Here is a 20,584-nt window from a genome sequence, read left to right on the forward strand (position 1 = left end):
TTCCAGGTTACCAAGCTTACTTACTTATCCAAGTCCTCCAAGTCACAGAAGTCATAAAAGACTTACTTCAACCACTCCCATAAAGGCTGTTCATACGCAGAAGGTCATATGCAGTTTCTACGAAGACAACGAATACCGCAATCGCAAAAGACAAAGACTACAAAAGCCAAACAAAAATATACAAGCCTTGTATACCCGCCTTTGAGCTACGCTCATCCCGCTAATCAAATTTCGAGAGTGTGAGGTCTTTTGGATTTTACAGGATGACTGAACAACACATGGACGATTTTATGGCTGAAGGTGATTTACCCGAACCAATGATGGAGCAAAAGTTGGATTTGATTATGATGCAGCTTGATAAAGAACGAAGAGCCCGACAAGCTTTGTAAGCTCAATTGGCCAATTTGCAACGATCTACCACCGACAAAGATGGATCGCAACCTGAAGATCTTATAGGACGTACCATTGATGCGACTCTTGAAGCTCAATCCATCCGCAAAGAAATAAAGATAAGTAAAAGAAACTTCAAATTTCGTACTTTCAATAGATCTCGAGATGGAAAGACTGTACTTGCATTTATCAGTCAATTTGATGATTACTTCCATGAAGAGACATATGCTGAGAAAGACAATATTAAATGAGTCACTAATCATTTAGTTGATCGAGCATCCTTATGGTGGACTGTGGTCCACAAGAGCATTGATTGTCCCACTACCTGGGAAACTTTCCAAAAGAATTTTTTGCAGAATTTCATTCCTCCTCAGTTCCATGAAAAAGCCATCAAGCAATGGGGTCTTCTACAACAAAGAGATCGCAAACCTATTTCCCAATACACTGAACATTTTTGGAATGCCCTACTGCAACTAAGCATGCTCGAAGATGTACCTGAAGTGACTCACAAACCCAGGTTTATGTCTGGCCTACTTAGACATTACTATGCTAAAGTCAATATGTTCGAGCCAACAACCCTTGAAGATGCAATTTCCTTGGCTCATGACACTGAAGACAAGATTCGCGGAAGAGACAAGCGACTACAACAATTTCAAACTAATGGTAACTATGGTTCCAAGCAATTTAATTCAAATTTTCGAATATTCAATCAAAGTCGTTTTCTTCCATCTTCATTCCGTAAGTCTTGGACACGACCACCTGTTTTGCCATCAAACAACAATCCAAACCCTAAGCCATCCTCACAGCCAAATCCCAACATTCCTAAACTTCCTGCCATTACTAACAATGTATCTAAAGCCAAACCCATAGTTTGTTACAAATGCCATCAACTTGGACATCTAGTAGCCAATTGCCAAACCAAAAAGCCACCTTTCCATATCAATTATCTTGGTGCAATGGAAGAAGAAGAATGTGAGGAAATGCCTGACTTTACAGAAAATGATGACGACATTGGTACTACTTCGGATACTTTGCCAGGTATGCCAACTCCACATTCTTTGTTAACAATGAAATGTTTTGTGCATGGTAAAGAAAACATTATTTTACATGATGATGGTAGCACACATGGCTTTATTTCTGCAAAGTTAGTTAAAGAATTAAATTTACAAATTGTTTCTCCACATTATCGCATTAAAGCTGCATTCCTAAGCATAATATATAATGGAACACAAGAAGTGCATAATTTAGAAATTAAAATTGGTGAATATACTGAATGAAGAAATTTTCTAGTTGTACCTTTGTAGTCTAGTGGCATTATCTTAGGAATGCCTTGGCGTCATCAATATAATCTTGGCATAGATTATTCTACGCATTCGATTAAAAATTATTTTCAAGGAAAAAAAATCACATTGCATGGTATGCACGCCTCCAATAATTTTCCACTGCTTACTCATACTCAGGCTAAACGTGCATTACGTAAAAGTAGCAAATCTTATTTAATATGGGTGAATGAACTTCAAGCTAAAGAAAAACATATGCATCCTAGGCATACACAATTTCTTGCTCAATTTCAAGATTGTTTTGCTGATGATTTACCACCTGGACTACCACCTTCACGTCCTGAAGATCACAAAATAGATTTAATTCTTGGCACACAACCACCATGTAAAGCACCATATAGACATAACCAATTGAACAGAAAGAAATTCAAAATCAAATAGAGGAATTCCTTAACAGAGGATTAATTAGATCTAGTAGTTCTCCATTTGGCACACCTGTCTTATTAGTAAAGAATAATAATAATACTTATCGCATGTGCATTGATTATCGCACCCTAAATAAAATTACTGCTAAGAATAGATATCCAATTCCTAGGGTAGATGATCTTATGGATAAACTAGAAGAATCTGCCATATTCAGTAAGATAGATCTTAAATCTGGTTATCATCAAGTAAGATCGGATAAATATGATATATTCAAAACTGCATTTAGAACACAATTTGGATACTATGAATTTCTAGTGATGCCTTTCGATCTAACTAATGCACCAGCTACATTTAGTCGCATGATGAATCGCATATTTCTGAAATATCAGCATTGTGTTATAGTATTCTTTGATGATATATTAGTATTCAGTAAAAATGAGAATGAGCATTATGAACATTTATCTTTAGTTTTTAAGTTGTTAAAAGACAATCAATTGTACGCTAATCCAGAAAAGAGTGAATTCTTTCAAACAGATATTGAATATCTAGGACATATTGTTTCATCAAAATGTATTAAAGTTTATCCTAAAAAGATAGAAGCAATTTTAAATTGGCCCATATCCAAAAATGTGCATGAGTTACATTCTTTTCTAGGTCTTGCTAGTTTTTACAGAAAGTTTGTGCGAAATTTTTCATTACTTGCATTACCTTTGGCAAAACTTTTAAAGAAGGGTATTGTGTATCATTGGTCTAATAATCAACAAAAATCTTTTGATTTATTGAAACATGCATTAACCCATGCTCCTATATTACAACTACTTGACTTCAATAGATCTTTTTTTTAGTAGTTACTGATGCTAGTGGATCTAGAATAGGAGCCGTTCTTATGCAAGATAATCATTCCATAGCCTACTCTAGTTGTAAGCTGAAACCATCCGAACTTAAATACTCTACCTACGATAAAGAATTGCTAGCTGTAGTACAAGCCTTACGTCAATGGAAACATTATTTAATGGGTTCTAAGTTTATGATCAAAACTGACCAACAAAGCAGTAGACATCTCCTTAGTCAACCCCAAATATCTGACCGACACATTAAATGGGTAGCTTTTATCCAAAGTTTTCATCCCCTTATACAATATCAACCAAGAAAAGAGAATGTTGTAACCGACGCTTTAAGTAGAAGACCGACAATTCATAATATTTCTATGATATAATTTGATTCCCTTATCCCTATGAAAGATACTTATCATCAGGATCTTACTTTTCAAGTTGATTGGAATAAATTATTTGCAAATAATTGGATTCCTATTGATTCACTGTCTTACAATAATGGATTCATGTTTTATGAAAAGAGATTATGTGTAGCAGTTCCATTTCGATCATTTGTTTTGCATGAGACTCATTGTCCTCCATATCAAGGTCATAGAGGTATTATATCTACTTTGCGTACATTGACTGAAGATTTTTATTGGCCACATATGGACACTGATGTATCTAACTTTGTATCTGAATGTTTAGTTTGTCAACGATTTAAGAGACACCATGGTAAACAATATGGTTTAGTAATGCCATTATCTATTCCATCACGACCATGGGAACAAATTTCAATGGATTTTATTACTGTTTTACCTAACACTAAAGCTAACCATGATATGATTTAGACTGTTGTAGACAGGTTTAGCAAACAAGCATATTTCATTCCGTGCAAGAAAACTTTAACTACATCTGAAGCTGCTCAATTGTTTTTAAAAATTGTGTTTATTAATCATGGTTTATCAAAAGTTATTATTTCTGATCATGATTCTAGATTCTGTAATAATTTTTGGGTTACTTTGCTTGCTAACTTAGGAATAAAGATTGATTTTTCATCTGCATTTCATCTTGAAACAAATGGACAAACAGAAGCTACTAATAGTACTATTTTAGATCTTTTGCATGCTTACATTATTTCAAAACCACACACATGGGATACATATCTACATTTACTTCCGTTTGCATATAACACTATACCACATACAGCTAAAAAGAAAGCACCATTTGAAATTATTTATGGATATAGATTGCCTACACCTGTTGCATCATTATCAAACAAAATTCAAATTACTGATGATATTGCTAATATGCATGCCACTATCTTTGATGAAGTTAAAGATATGATTGCCAAAGCCCAGTAATCATATACAAAACAAGCAAATAAGAAAAGACAGGCTATGAATTTTAAAGTTGATGATTATGTTTGGTTACGAATAGAAAAATGTAGATTGCAAAGTGTAGATAGACACCCAGTTGTGAAATTAGCACCTAGATTCTATGGACCATTCAAGATCATACACAAAATCAATGACAATGCATTTAAACTAGAACTACCACAACACTGGAAAATCCACAACACCTTTCATATCAATTTATTACGACCCTTTAGAGGCCAATTACCTGTACACCCTGTCTATGAAAACCCACCTTTGCTAGATGATGAGACTGAAATCCTTGAGCCTGAAGCTATTATAGATACTGACTTTATGGCCACTAGAACTGGCCGTATATATTCTAGATATTTAGTCAAGTTTAAAAACCATCCTGTTGAAGAGACCCAATGGATGCACGCTAGAGACTTAAATGCTTTCCCACTCTGTTAGCTCCACATTGAGCTAATAGCAATTGAGGACAATTGCTATCCCACCCTGGGGGTATGATGCTAGGAGGCATATTACATGGTGGATTTCGTGCCACAGTGGATTCCGTGAGGTTTTACGGTGGATTCCATAAGATTTTATTACTGGGACTCATACACAAAGTGGATTCTTTGTGCGAGAAGTCGATGGGGACGCCTTGGTGCGCAGATCGGTCGCAGATAGCTCATGTAGTGAATCCCTGAAGGTCCCCAAGAACAATGAACTCTACCTTTTTGCACAAAAAACCATGTAAAAGCTTGAACGACAAAAGACAAGAGATAAATTGGGTTCAATCTCCCCCATGCCTTTGTGAGCGCTTCACAAAGCATGTATTTTATATATATTTCAATCTTCGTGCTCAATACTAGCCCAATTTACAAAAATATGACAAGCTTTTTTAGCTTTTGAGTTTGCTTTCTACAAAAATAGAAAAATAAAGCTAATGGACGGTGCACATAAAGTCTGGCACGCCCAATCTCAATGTCCAAATAGAAATAACATATCCATGCGCATAGGCACATACAAAATAATAATAAATAATCAATGTCTCAATAGACATAACCAAAATATAGGCGTGGCGCCTATTAAAATATAATCCAAAGGTCAAATACTCGCTAAACTCCAATGCTTTCCTCCGCCACTGCTGTTATCTCTACACATCAACTGAAGCATTCACAATCGTTAGTAAAATAATACAATTAAACCGACAAAAGTGAATACCTAGCAGTCTTCAGCTACATAAATAAATCAATTGGTTAGAAATAAATCCTAACCTTAATTTATTACGAGTGCGCACTCTAAACTCATAAACGTTTATTAATTTAATATGCATTTTGTGGAATCACCCACTATGGAATCACCCATGTACACACTAAATTAATGAAACGCCCGAAAAGGACAGGTGTCCCCATCAACTTCTTGCACAAAGAATCCTCTTTGTGTATGAGCCCCGGTTATCTAAGTTTACGAAATCCACCGTAAAACCTCACGGAATCCACCGTGGAATATGCGCCCGTTCGTTCCTGGAGCTCCGCCTTCGCCCGAGATTGGTAGCGATTGGAAGCTCTTGATCTCTGCTCCGCTCTGATACCACTGGTGCACAGATCGGTCGCAGATAGCTCACGTAGTGAATCCCTGAAGGTCCCCAAGAACAATGAACTCTACCTTTTTGCACAAAAAACCATGTAAAAGCTTGAACGACAAAAGACAAGAGACAAATTGGGTTCAATCTCCCCCATGCCTTGTGTGAGCGCTTCACAAAGCATGTATTTTATGTATATTTCAATCTTCATGCTCAATAATAGCCCAATTTACAAAAATATGACAAGCTTTTTAGCTTTTGAGTTTGCTTTCTACAAAAGTAGAAAAATAAAGCTAATGGACGGTGTCCATAAAGTCTAGCACGCCCAATTTCAATGTCCAAATAGAAATAACATATCCGTGCGCATAGGCACATACAAAATAATAATAAATAATCGATGTCTCAATAGACATAACCAAAATATAGGCGTGGCGCCTATCAAAATATAATCCAAAGGTCGAATACTCGCTAAACTCCAATGCTTTCCTCCGCCACTGCTGCTATCTCTACACGTCAACTGAAGCATTCACAATCGTTAGTAAAATAATACAATTAAACCGACAAAAGTGAATACCTAGCAGTCTTCAGCTACAAAATTTTATTACTTTTCTTGGCTTTCAATGGTCATCGATCCTTCCATCATGATAAAAAAGCATATCCGTTTTCTATTAGCCATTACCGACTACATTTTCAGTCTATTTATGGATAAATCAACTGGTTAGAAATAAATCCTAATCTTAATTTATTACGAGTGCGCACTCTAAACTCATAAACGTTTATTAATTTAATATGCATTTTGCAGAATCACCCGCTATGGAATCACCCATGTACACACTAAATTAATGAAACGCCCGAAAAGGACAGGCGTCCCCATCAACTTCTCGCACAAAGAATCCTCTTTGTGTATGAGCCCCGGTTATCTAAGTTTACGGAATCCACCGTAAAACCTCATGGAATCCACCGTGGAATATGCACCCGTTCATTCCTGGAGCTCCGCCTTCGCCCGAGTTTGGTAGCGATTGGAAGCTCTTGATCTCTGCTCCGCTCTGATACCACTGGTGCGCAGATTGGTCGCAGATAGCTCACGTAGTGAATCCCTGAAGGTCCCCAAGAATAATGAACTCTACCTTTTTGCACAAAAAACCATGTAAAAGCTTGAACGACAAAAGACAAGAGACAAATTGGGTTCAATCTCCCCCATGCCTTGTGTGAGCGCTTCACAAAGCATGTATTTTATGTATATTTCAATCTTCATGCTCAATAATAGCCCAATTTACAAAAATATGACAAGCTTTTTAGCTTTTGAGTTTGCTTTCTACAAAAATAGAAAAATAAAGCTAATGGACGGTGCCCATAAAGTCTGGCACGCCCAATCTCAATGTCCAAATAGAAATAACATATCCGTGTGCATAGGCACATACAAAATAATAATAAATAATCGATGTCTCAATAGACATAACCAAAATATAGACGTGGCGCCTATCAAAATATAATCCAAAGGTCGAATACTCGCTAAACTCCAATGCTTTCCTCCACCACTGCTGCTATCTCTACACATCAACTGAAGCATTCACAATTGTTAGTAAAATAATACAATTAAACCGACAAAAGTGAATACCTAGCAGTCTTGAGCTACATAAATAAATCAACTGGTTAGAAATAAATCCTAACCTTAATTTATTACGAGTGCGCACTCTAAACTCATAAACGTTTATTAATTTAATATGCATTTTGCGGAATCACCCGCTATGGAATCACCCATGTACACACTAAATTAATGAAACGCTCGAAAAGGACAGGCGTCCCCATCAACTTCTCGCACAAAGAATCCTCTTTGTGTATGAGCCCCGGTCATCTAAGTTTACGGAATCCACCGTAAAACCTCACGGAATCCACTGTGGAATATGCCTCCTGGCATCACGCCTATCCTTTTCGGGCGTTTTGTTAATTTTATGTGTACATGGATAATTCCATAGCGGGTGATTTTACAAAATACATATTTAAATTAATAAATGTTTATGAGTTTAGAGTGCGCACTCGTGATAAATTAAGGTTAGGATTGATTTCTAACCAATTTATGTGTGTAGCTGAAGACTGCTAGGTATTCACTTTTATCAGTTTAATTGTATTATCTTACTAACGATTGTGAATGCTTCAGTTGAAGTATAGAGATAGCAGCGATGGCAATGGAAAGCATTGGAGGATAGCGTGTATTCAAGTTATCGTCAATATTTTGATGGGCACATACCTTAGGTATGGCGCCTATATTTTGTCGTGCTTATTTATCAAGGCACTTGATATTTATTTATTATTTTTGTATGCACATGGACGCACGATTTAGATATTTGTATTGATCATTGTATTTGGATATCGCTTGACTTCTTGGGCACCCATTAGCTTTCATTCTATTTGGCACAAAAGCAAACTCAAAAGCTAAAGCATGCTATTTTGTAATTTGGGCTATTATTTGAGCTTGAAGATGATTAATATATGAAATACATGCTTTGTGGAGTGCTCACACAAGGCATGGGGAGAGATTGCACCCAATTGGTCTCTTGTTCATGTCGTGCAAGCTTTCAACATTGATTTCTGTGCAAAAAGTAGAGTTCTTTTTTTCTTGGGAACCTTTTGACGCTCACTACGCACGCTTGCAACATCCAATCTGTACACCACATGCTTTAACTCATGCTTCTGTATTACAATTACCTGACTTCAATAGACCATTTTTCTTAGTAGTTACTGACGCTATTGGATCTGGAATAGGAGCAGTCTTTATGCAAGATTCTCATCCCATAGCCTACTCTAGCTGCAAACTCAAACCAATTGAACTTAAGTATTCTACCTATGATAAGGAATTGCTAGCCGTAGCACAAGCCTTACTTCAATGGAAACATTATTTAATGGGATCTAAATTCATGATCAAAACTGACCAACAAAGCATTAGACATCTCCTTAGTCAACCACAAATATCTGACCGACACATTAAATGGGCTGCTTTTATTCAAAGTTTTTATCCCCTTATACAATATCAACCTGGAAAAGAGAATGTTGTTCCTGATGCTTTGAGTAGAAGACCAACAATTCACAATATTTCTATGATATCATTTGATTCTCTTATTCCTATGAAAGATACTTATCACCAAGATCCTACTTTTCAAGCTGATTGGAATAAACTAGTTGCAAATAATTGGATTCCTATTGATTCATTGTCTTGTTGAGATATCGAGCTCCACTCGTGATACGCCAGGGTGACCGTTGTGTATTTATGTCACCGACTTGTCAGTTGCAGACGCGGTTGGTACACCGCCCATGAATAATAGCTACATGATAGCTATCCTTATCTACTCTAGTTCGTGGCTCAGTTAGTATGCCACCTTAGTTAGTTGAGTTTGGTTTTAGACCCATATATAGGGTTCTTCTATTTCTTTGTACTTGAGTTCTTTTTGGCTTACACAACTAAGAAGAGGAAAACTGTTTTCAGCCTCCACCCTTGTGTATCTTCCCTCATTGTGCAAGCAAGAAAGCTTCAAGCGAGACTCCTTCCTTCTCTCCCACAATCTTGACATGGTATCAGAGCCTTGTTCGTGGTAAGGAGCTCAAGAAAGCAAGCCAAGCTCGCGGTGTTCTGGTAAGAGGAGCAGTGTTGCTTTCATTTTCTGTTTTGGGAGCAGATCTCTGCAGGTAGCACAGCCGAAAAGTGCAGGAGTGCATTGTCTCAGGTTGAGATGCCCTTCGGGGTGAAGCAAGAGGGCCATTTCGGGGACTGTTTTGGAGGCGGAAGTTTTCTGCATGCACTCAGGAAAAGGCCCAGTTTTATGCTGTGCAGCACTGTTCTACGGGTTGGTGAATACTTACTGTAAAAATTGCATTGTATGCTTGTGCGCAGAGACATTGGGAGTTACAGAATCATCCCTGTTGCCTGTTGATGCAAAATCGTCACTAGGAAGTGACTGTGTGGTCAAATACCACTTTCGCCAGTTTTGCAGATTTTCCCTTGTGAGGGTGAAGCTGTGGTTTTTGCAGTGACAGAATTTTTTGCAGTCTTCTGTAATGGCATCTGATTCTCTTTCACAGATTGTCACTGAAAAGCTTGACAAGAACAACTTCCAAGCATGGAAGTTTAGAATGACGAATTTCCTTATGGCAAAAGGATATCGGGAATTTGTTGCAGGAAATGAAGAAGAACCAGTTCTTCCTGATGTTCCCAATCAACAGCAAATGCAGGCATTTAAAGCATGGCATGAGAGAGCCAGGAAAGTTATGTATTGACTGTCTATCAGCATTTCAGACTCTATGATTGTACATATTCAAGATGTAAGTACGCCAAAGGAGGCATGGGATACTTTGTCAAAAATGTATAGCACAAATACGCAAGCCAGGAAAATGCAGCTCAAGCAAGAGTTGCACAATGTGCAAAGAGAAAATATGAGCATCAACAACTACCACATGAAGGTGAAGAAGATTGCAGATGCACTTGCTTCCATTGGGTCACCAGTGGAAGATGATGATTTAGTTTCTGTGACCTTGAATGGTCTAGGAAAGGATTATGCACAGTCTCGGACATCCATTTCAGTTCGTGAAAGATTTCCTGATTTTGAGGAGTTGATTGCTCTTCTAATTTCTGAGGAACAGAGAAATGGTGGTGCATCTTCTTCAGGAGGAACTTCAACAGAAGATGTCTTCTACTCAAATGTTGGAAGAGGTAGAGGCAGAGGTAGAGGAGGCCGATATGGAGGCGGTGGTAGAAATCAGAATATGCAGCAAACTTAAGAAAACCAGTCCTATGGAGGAGGACGTGGTAACTCTAGAGGCAGGGGGAGCCAAAGAGGTCGTGGTGGATGGCAAAGAGACCAAAATGCAAACAGTAATGTTGAATGCTACTACTGTGGTAAAATGGGTCATATGGCTAAAGACTGCTATAAAAAGCAGAATGACATCATGAATGGAAAGCTGCAACAAGAGAATTATGCATCTTCTAGTAGACAGGGTGACGACAGAAATGAGCACTTGTTTATGGTGCAGCACATGAACAATTCTGTGACAAGTATAGAAGAAAGCAATGATGTATGGTATGTTGACTCAGGTGCATCAAACCACATGACAGGTCATGCTGAATGGATGGAAGATGCAAGAAAAATGGAAAAACCAGGATTTGTGGAGACTGGTGATGATACTGCACATCCTATTGTGCAGATTGGAAATTTTCCTTTGTCTATGCAGGATGGGAAAAAGAAATACCTCTCCGATGTATTTCATGTCCCGAATATCACCAAGAATCTAGTTTCTGTTGGTCAAATGGTTGAGCACGGTTTGCAGGTCAGATTTAATCCTCATGGATGCTTTGTTGAGGATATGAAAAATAAAGGTCGCTTGATAGCAAAAGGAAAGAAGAAGGGCAGAATGTTTACATTGGATGCAGACATGTCTGAATTGAGTGCAGCAACATTTGCACATGGGACCGGTGTAGTTGCAGATATTGATATTTGGCATAAACGCATTGGTCATGTTAATGTACAGCGACTTAAATCAATGCAGGCCCAAAATATTGTTGCAGGTTTGCCGAAATTCAAGGTTGCAGAAATGCATAAGGTATGTGAAGCCTGTCAGTTTGGAAAACATGCAAGGAAACCATTTCCTAGACATGTTCAAGAGAGTAAGAAGCCATTGGAATTAATCCACTCTGATTTGTGGACAACTAAAGCTGCATCTCTTGGAGGCTGTCATTATTTTGTCAGTTTTATTGATGACTATAGCAGAAAAGTTTGGGTGTATTTTATGACAAAGAAAAGTGAAGTTTTTGGGCATTTCAAAACTCTTAAAGCGATGGTTGAAAAAGAAACAGGCCTGCAGATAAAATGCCTAAGGTCAGATGGAGGGGGAGAGTACCTCTCAAATGAGTTTGCAAGGTTCCTGCAGGAGCATGGCATAAAGCAGCAATATTCATGCAGTCATACCCCACAACAAAATGGAATTGCAGAAAGAAAAAACAGGCATATTGGGGAGGTATCTCGTGCCATGATCAATGAAAAAGACTTGCCATATTTTTATTGGGCTGAAGCAGTTGCTACAGCAGTCTACATAATGAACAGGACTCCCAATGCAGCAATACATGGAATGACTCCAGAGGAGAGGGATACTGGTAGGAAACCAGATATTTCTCATTTGAAAATTTTTGGTTGCATTGCCTATGTACATGTGCCAGATGAGTTGAGATCCAAGTTGGATCCAAAAGCTGAGAAGTGCATCTTTATTGGTTACTCTCTGCAGCAAAAAGGGTATAGATGCTATAACCCTTCTACTCGTAAGTTTACAGTGAGCAGAGATGTTTTTTATGAGATGAGTAGCTTGTATAAACCAGTAAATGTGATTGATGATGTAGATGCACAAAATTCACAGCAGCAGTCACAAAATATTAGTGGACCTGGAGCGTCCTCTAGTAGTGGTTCACATTCTTCGCCATGGACAGGCAGATTGAGATCAGGAGAATCTTCTCAAAGTAATGCAGATAGTGGTATGCAGGTATCACGAAAAGGAAAAGAGAAGGTTGATCAGCCCATGTTTGATGTGAATGCAGGTCACTCTTATGTGGATGGTGAATCCACTCGCTCAGAACAAAGCATTGATGATGAGTTGGGTATTCCTTCTATTGTTACACCTGGACTAAGGAAGACCAGGGATGTTTTGAGAGCACTTGGGAGTGAATCTACTTTGCGCAGGTCTAGAGAGCTAGGTATCCTGTGGATAGGCTGAAATATGATGGATTTACAGCCATTCACTATGCATATATGGTTAAAGTGATACAGGAACCAGAACCCACTTCTTTTGAGGAAGCCATGGGAAAAGAAAAATGGGAGAAAGCCATGGATGAAGAAATGAATGCCTTGGAAGCAAATGCTACATGGGAATTGGTACCTTTGCCTAAAGGTAAAAATGCAATTGGCTGTAAGTGGGTTTATAAGGTGAAGCACAATGCAGATGGTTCTGTGAATAGATACAAGGCAAGATTAGTAGTCAAGGGGTATGCACAAACATATGGCATTGACTATGAAGAAACATTCAGTCCGGTTGCAAGGATGGCAACCGTCAGAGCAGTCATTGCTATGGCTGCATCAAAGGGATGGTCTTTACATCAAATGGATGTAAAGAATGCCTTCTTGCATGGTGATTTGCAAGAAGAGGTCTATATGGAGCAGCCACCAGGTTATGTGCATGCTGTTCATCCTGAGTTTGTTTGTAGGTTGAAGAAAGCCTTGTATGGCTTGAAGCAAGCACCTAGAGCATGGTCTGACAAGATAGGACAGTATCTTGTCACTATTGGCTTTTAGATTTCCAAGGCAGATTTCTCACTTTATGTGAGAAAAACAGAGAAAGGTATTATGCTACTTGTCATTTATGTTGATAATTTGATTATGACAGGTGACAGTGATGAAGATATCCTTCATGTGAAAATGCTATTGAAGCAGAAGTTTGACATGAAGGATTTGGGAGAGCTGCGTTATTTCTTGGGCATACCAAGTGGGATACAGCTCTTGCAGAGGTAGTATGGATTGGACATGCTGTCCAAATATGGGATGACAGACTGTAAGCCTATTTCAGTTCCTTTGGAGCATAATGTGAAGCTGAGCATAGATGCAGGTGAGCTTCTAGAAGACCCTACTATGTACAGACGCATAGTAGGAAGTTTGATTTATATGACTATTACCAGGCCAGATTTGAGCTATGCTGTTGGATTGGTAATTCAGTTTATGGAGGCTCCAAGGAAACCACATTTGGATGCGGCTAGATGCATACTCAGGTATGTGAAGTCCACATTGCAGTATGGACTATTTTATGAGACTGGGGTTCAGATACAGTTGCATGGATACACTGATGCTGATTGGGCTGGTAGTATTTCTGATAGACGATCTACCAGTGGATATGTGTTCTCTTTTGGGAGTGATGCAGTCACTTGGAGCAGCAAGAAATAGCCTATAGTTTCCTTGTCGAGCACAGAGGCTGAGTACAGGGGTGCAGCAATGGCTGCATGTGAGGTAGCTTGGTTGCATAAGCTAGTTTATGATATGCATGAGTCTACAGATGGACCAGTTGTCATTTATTGTGACAACATGAGTAGTATACACTTGGCCAATAACCCAGTCTATCGTGCTAGAATAAAGCACATTGAGGTGCATTATCACTATGTGCGAGAGAGGGTTTTACTAGGTCTTATTGATCTAGTTTATGTCAGCACAGAGGATCAGGTAGCTGACATATTCACGAAGGCATTGGGTGCAGAGAAGCTGCGCAAGTTCAGAGACCTGCTTGGTGTGCAGGAATTGGGATTGAGCTCAAGGGGGAGTGTTGAGATATCGAGCTCCACTTGTGATACGCCAGGGTGACCGTTGTGTATTTATGTCACCGACTTGTCAGTTGCAGACGCGGTTGGTACACCGCCCATGAATAATAGCTACATGATAGCTATCCTTATCTACTCTAGTTCATGGCTCAGTTAGTATGCCACCTTAGTTAGTTGAGTTTGGTTTGAGACCCATATATAGGGTTCTTCTATTTCTTTGTACTTGAGTTCTTTTGGCTTATACAACTAAGAAGAGGAAAACTGTTTTCAGCCTCCACCCTTGTGTATCTTCCCCCATTGTGCAAGCAAGAAAGCTTCAAGCGAGACTCCTTCCTTCTCTCCCACAATCTTGACATGTCTTACACTAATGGATTTATGTTTTATGAAAAAAGATTATGTGTGACTGTTCCATTTCGATAATTTGTTTTGCATGAAATTCAGTGTCCCCCATACCAAGGTCCTAGAGGAATTATATCTACTTTGCGTACATTGATTGAAGATTTTTATTGGCCACACATGGACACTAATGTATCTAATTTTGTATCTGAATGCCTAATTTATCAAAGAGTTAAAAGACACCATGGAAAACAATATGGTTCACTAATGCCATTATCCATTCCATCACGACAATGGGAACAGATTTCAATGGATTTTATCACTGGTTTACCTAATACTAAAGCTAATCGTGATATGATTTGGACTATTGTAGATAGGTTTAGCAAACAAGCATATTTTGTTCCATGCAAGAATATCTTAACTGCATCTCAAGCTGCTCAACTGTTCTTGAAAACTGTTTTCACTAGCTATGGTTTACCAAAAGTTATTATTTCTGACCGTGATTCTAGATTCTGCAATAATTTTTGGATAACTTTGTTTGCTAGCTTAGAAACAAAAATTGATTTTTCATCTACATTTCATCCTGAAACAAATGGTCAAACAGAAGCTACTAACAGTACCATTTTAGATCTTTTGCGTGCCTACACAATTTCAAAACTACACACATGGGATAGATATCTACATTTACTTCAGTTTGCATATAATAACACACCACATACAGCTACAAAGAAAGCACTATTTGAAATTATTTATGGATACCGATTGCCTACACATGTTACATCATTGTCAAACAAAATTCAAACTGCTGATGATATTGCTAACATGCATGCTACTATTTTTAATGAAGTTAAAGATATGATTGCCAAAGCCCAGCAATCATACACAAAACAAGCAAACAAGAAAAGAAAAGCTATGAGTTTCAAAGTTAATGATTATGTTTGGTTACGAATTGAAAAGCGAAGATTACAAAGTGTAGATAAACACCCCGTTGTAAAATTAGCACTTAGATTTTATGGACCATTCAAGATCATATACAAAATCAATGACAATGCATTTAAACTAGAATTACCACAACATTGGAAAATCCACAACACCTTTCATATCAGTTTATTACGACCTTTTAGAGGACAACGACCTGTACACCTTGTCTATGAAAACCCTCCTTTGCTAGACAAAGAAACTGAAATTCTTGAGCCTGAAACTATTATAGATACTGACTTTATGACCACTAGAACTGGCCGTAGATATTCTAAATATTTGGTTAAGTTTAAAAATCATCCGGTTGAAGAGGCCCAATGGATGCACGCTAGAGACCTAAGTGCTTTTCCCACATTGTTAGCTCAACATTGAGCTAATAGCAATTGAGGACAATTGCTATCCCACCCCGGGGGTATAATGCCAGGAGGCATATTCCACGGTGGATTCTGTGAGGTCTTGCGGTGGATTCCGTAAAATTTTATTACCAAAGCTCATATACAAGGTGGAATCTTTCTGCGAAAAGTTGATGGGGACGCCTATCCTTTTCGAGCATCTTGTTAATTTAACGTGTAAGTGGGTGATTCCATAACGGGTGATTCTGCAAAATACATATTTAAATTAATAAACGTTTATGAGTTTAGAGTGCGCACTCATAATAAATTAAGGTTAGGATTGAGTTCTAACCACTTTATTTACTTTTTTCGGTTTAATTGTATTATTTTTCACAACAATTTATTAATTGAGTTCTAATTGTATTATTAATTGAGTTCTAACCAATTTATTAATTGAGTTCTAAGTGTATTATTAATTGAGTTCTAACCAATTTATTTACTTTTGTTGGTTTAATTTATTTACTTTTGTTGGTTTAATTGTATTATTTTTCTAACAATTTGAATGCTTCAGTTGATGTGTAGAGCAAGCAACTGTGGCATTGGGAAGCATTGGAGGATAGCGTGTATTCAAATTATTATCAATTTTTGATGGGCGCGCATCTTAGACATGGCGCCAATATTTTTATGCGCTTATTTATTAAAGCGCTTGATATTTATTTATTACTTTTCTAAGCGCATGGATGCACGATTTAAATATTTGTATTGGACATCGTATTTGGGTACCGCCTGACTCCTTGGGCGCCCAATAGCTTTAATTCTTTAGTGGCACAAAAGCTAAAGCGTGCTAATTGTAAATTGGGCTATTTTTTGAGCTTGAAGATCAATAATATATAAGAAACATGCTTTGTGGAGTGCTCACACAAGGCATGGGGAAAATTTGTACCCAATCACTCTCTTGCTTCATGTCGTGCAAGCTTTCTTCCTTGTTTTTTGTGCAAAAGTAGAGTTATTTTGTTCTTGGGGACCTTCCGACGCTCACTACGCGCGCATACTGCATCCGATTTGTGCACCAGGTCTAGAATGTGTATTTACTTTTTGTTAGTTGCAAGATACTAAGTACAATAATTGTATCTTTTTGTGTAGGTTATTCAAGCAATAATGCATAATCCTTTGTACTGATTTGCATCTGAATAGTCTTTTATATTACTTCATAAAAACTTTGTTCATACCACATCTTTCCATGTTCACTTCACTTGCTTTTGAATTCAATATTCCCAAAACTTGCCATAATACCATGACCTGTTATATATTAGAGTATCTAGGTTTAGTTAGCTCCACTGAATGAGATTTAATGTATGCGTGGTTGAGAGTTTTATTTGGGTGTATCATGTTGCTAGAAGTGCCTATTGCATTATTTATGGTATGAATGTAGAGACTTCAACAGTATGAAAACGAAAGATATGAAGAGTATGAAAATCACAATCATTTTATGTACCTCTAATTGATTTTGAATGTTGAAATTGTATGTTGAAATGGAAGCAAAAGTTAGGCAACACAAACGGAAAGGTTGGAGAAAACACACTGATTTTACTAACCTGGGGTTTCTTCTTGTTTCAATCAATGAAAGGAAAGCAAAGTCAACTTCGATGAGACATTTGGCATAAGTAGCAGTACTACATAACAACTTCAAGACAAATAATGGAAATAAAGGGTGCCGCTCTATTGGAAATCACTGTCTATGATTGTTAAGTGACGTATCAAAGCATGTAAGATAGCTCAGAATGAGGACCTAGGTGAGGGTGAGGTTGGATCATGTATTAGTAGATTGCTGAAGAAAAGTACATTGGAAAACGCTTTGAGCAATCCTAAGTTTAAGGCTGTGAAGGAAAAGGTGATTGAGTGCACATTAAAATATGTGTCAAATGAATTCTCAGTTGTGGATGTACAATCTATTTGTGACAGGGTCGGTATTAGCACAATGACTTACTCAAAGATATTCAAATCTGTGAAGGTTGTATTTGGTCGCGTATTGAAGACAAATAGAATCGTGTCTCTTCCTCAACCTTCAAAGTTAATAGCAGCCCGACGACAACTTCATCAAGTTGAGTGTTTTTGTTGGATATTTAATTGCATATTTCAAACTATATGGTGAGGATCTCATTACTTATGTGAAGAAACATGGAACATTTAGGGAGCAACTCCATTGGGATAGGGGCTCTTGGTCATGCAAATTCTTTTAATCTCACTACAATATTTAGATCATTGGCAAAAAGCTCAACATAGTAGAACACACACACACGTCCGCGTGCACACGATTGTTTAAATTATGACTATATATTAGGCTATTTAGTTGTTGATAAATTAAAATTAGATTTCACAATTTATTAATTTTCATTCTAGTTCGTAAAACTATTATTGATAATATATGGAATATTTTATTGTATTAATGGTCCTAGTTTTTCATATAGATATAATTTATTATATCAATGATTCTACTTGTTTTTGTATATAGGAAAATTTTACTATATAAACAACTAGAAAATTATTGTAATTCATATATAAAAATATTTTACCATATGACTAACTAGTAAAGTGTTCCACATTTACTAGTTGAGACTTTTTCTAGATACTTTGATTACTCTGATAAGTATCGAGAAAATTTCTCTGTTTTACTATATGGAATGTTGTTTAAAGTTTCAGCTGCACGGAGAACCTGATGCAGAAAATGAAGCAGAACAGGCAACCACCATCTCTGAAGACCACGTACCTCCAATGCCCACCACCAGTGCCGTGGATGTCCACGCATAGACACCGTACAAAAGGAGTGGACTGAGTCAGCTGCAGCTTCTTTATCTTGATCAACCACATTCCGCCTTGCTGGGAGTGGGCATCGAATGAAGAACACTCTCCCGAAATATCTGAAACAGGGCGCACGCATGCAAGAAATGAGTTTATCACCAACATTTCTTCCGCGTCTAACAGAATGTGTGTATGCTTCTTCATATGTGGTGATAGGCGTTAGATCCGGGATCCTGTGATACCATGTGGGAGGCCATGGCCAGGAGGCCTCCCACTATCGAAGATAGGGAGCGAAAGCATGATAGAATGAGAGGAAGAGAGCTACGCATAACTGAGAGGAGAAGATACACGATTAATTTGATTGCATATAAGATGATTGATTTAAAGACTTGGTGAGTTGATACGAATGGGCATGTGGTTCTTCATGTCTGGATGGATTTATTGATCCACTTACACCAACAGACGCTTGAATTGGTTGATGTAACTGGGCCTTCGAATCCTCCGAGAGTATATTTGGTTTACGTGAGAGGCTGTGGATTGCAGGGATAAATTATGGCGGAAGATCTTTATCATGGGCTTGTAAGTGTCTACAAACAAAGCGTTGCCTTTTCTGAGACAATTAGAAAGGGTAGCGGTGAAGGATCTATAGACACGTAAAAACCCTTAGAGAGTGGGAAGGGTTTGCACTTTTGAAAGCTGGGATACCCGGTGGGATGACGGGAAGATGTTGGTAAGTGCGCACGCGATCAGCTGTTTTAATCAAGCGAAGACGTATGTAACTGGAAATGCGATTAGAGGGGTCTTATCCTGCCGCAGTATTTTAACTTTACGTTTTGTATTTACCACCTGATCCTTGCTTGCATTGACTTCTATTCACACAGGCGTAACTAACAATCCTTATGAGCTTACGAGTGTTTCGCTTTACTACAGATAAAAGTGGTGCAAGCGCTAGCATTGTGGCCGTCGCCATCGGCATGTTGCGCCCCGCACTCACCTCGCGAAGTAGATCTACAGGCAAAGTCGGAGTTGCGTGTGCCTGCGGGACAGTGTAGAAGTTGGCTATATAAGCAGGGTCTCCTCGTGCATTCGTAATCAGCTATCTTACAATACAAGCTCCTTCCATTAGGTTCGGCAGTAGTAGTGCTTCACATATAATTCACATGGCGTCAAGTCGCCGGTTAGCGTCGATGCTGCTAATTGCAGTTGTCGTCATGGCGACGGCTGCCAGCAGTAGCTGGGCAGCTCGCGAATTAGCTGAGGAGGCAGCTGCGGTGGAGGCGAAGCCACAAGATACGGAGGCCGGAGGATATTCTGGTGGTCACCACGGAGGAGGTGGCCACGGCGGCCATTGGGCAGCGCAGCAGCCAGAAGGCACAGAGGCCGGAGGATACTACGGCGGCGGAGGTCATCACTACGGAGGGGGTGGCCATGGCGGCCATTGGGCAGCGCAACAGCCAGAAGCCACAGAGGCCGGTGGATACTACGGTGGTGGAGGTCATCACTACGGAGGAGGTGGCCACGGCGGCCATTGGGCAGCGCAGCAGCCAGAAGGCACAGAGGCCGGAGGATACTACGGCGGTGGAGGTCATCACTACGGAGGGGGTGGCCACGGCGGCCATTGGGCGCAGGAGCAGCCAGAAGGCACAGAGGCCGGAGGATACTACGGCGGTGGAGGCCACCACTACGGAGGGGGTGGTCATGGCGGTCACTGGGCGCAGCAGCAACCACAAGACACGGAGGCCGGAGGGTATTACGGCGGTGGAGGTTATCACCACGGAGGCGGGGGAGGTTATCACCACGGTGGGGGCTGGGCGCAGCAGCAGCCGCAAGACACCGAGGTCGGAGGCTATTACGGTGGTGAGGGTTATCACCACGGAGGAGGGGGTTATCACCACGGTGGGGGTTGGAACTGACCACTGAATATGTAAAGACTAGTACTCTCTATCTCTCTCT

General features: G+C 39.1%; 1 protein-coding gene across 3 annotated transcripts; it reads right to left on the minus strand.

Annotated features, from left to right (window-relative positions):
• Positions 1-5,259: 5,259 nt before the first annotated feature.
• On the minus strand, positions 5,260-19,326 carry LOC148039257 (uncharacterized). Of its 3 annotated transcripts, none has more exons than XM_087675548.1 (3): positions 19,086-19,326; positions 18,600-18,750; positions 5,260-5,433 (listed from the first exon to the last, which is right to left on the minus strand). In XM_087675548.1, the coding sequence occupies exons 1-3, from the start codon at positions 19,202-19,204 to the stop codon at positions 5,374-5,376; spliced, it is 330 nt and encodes a 109-aa protein (XP_087531674.1). In that variant the 5' UTR covers positions 19,205-19,326; the 3' UTR covers positions 5,260-5,373. The 3 variants fall into 3 exon arrangements, 2 of the variants coding, with proteins under 2 accessions (XP_087531674.1, XP_087531675.1); XM_087675549.1 differs by lacking the exon at positions 5,260-5,433 and adding an exon at positions 15,513-16,098; XR_015690452.1 differs by lacking the exon at positions 5,260-5,433 and adding an exon at positions 16,407-16,907.
• Between the last annotated feature and the right edge of the window lie 1,258 nt (positions 19,327-20,584).

This window comes from Lygodium microphyllum, chromosome 3 (genome assembly GCF_053477565.2).
Source record: "Lygodium microphyllum isolate KBCC chromosome 3, Lygodium_microphyllum_v1.1.10, whole genome shotgun sequence".
NCBI lineage: Eukaryota > Viridiplantae > Streptophyta > Polypodiopsida > Schizaeales > Lygodiaceae > Lygodium > Lygodium microphyllum.

Bases quoted from the DNA above. Each gene is read 5' to 3' on its own strand.
- LOC148039257 (XM_087675548.1), bottom strand. From the start codon at position 19,204: ATGATAAAGATCTTCCGCCATAATTTATCCCTGCAATCCACAGCCTCT. The intron at 18,751-19,085 runs GTAAGTGGATCA...GCCCTGTTTCAG, and splicing joins CAATTCAAGCGTCTGTTGGT to ATATTTCGGGAGAGTGTTCT. The intron at 5,434-18,599 runs GTACGTGGTCTT...TGAATGCTTCAG, and splicing joins ACTGGTGGTGGGCATTGGAG to TTGATGTGTAGAGATAACAG.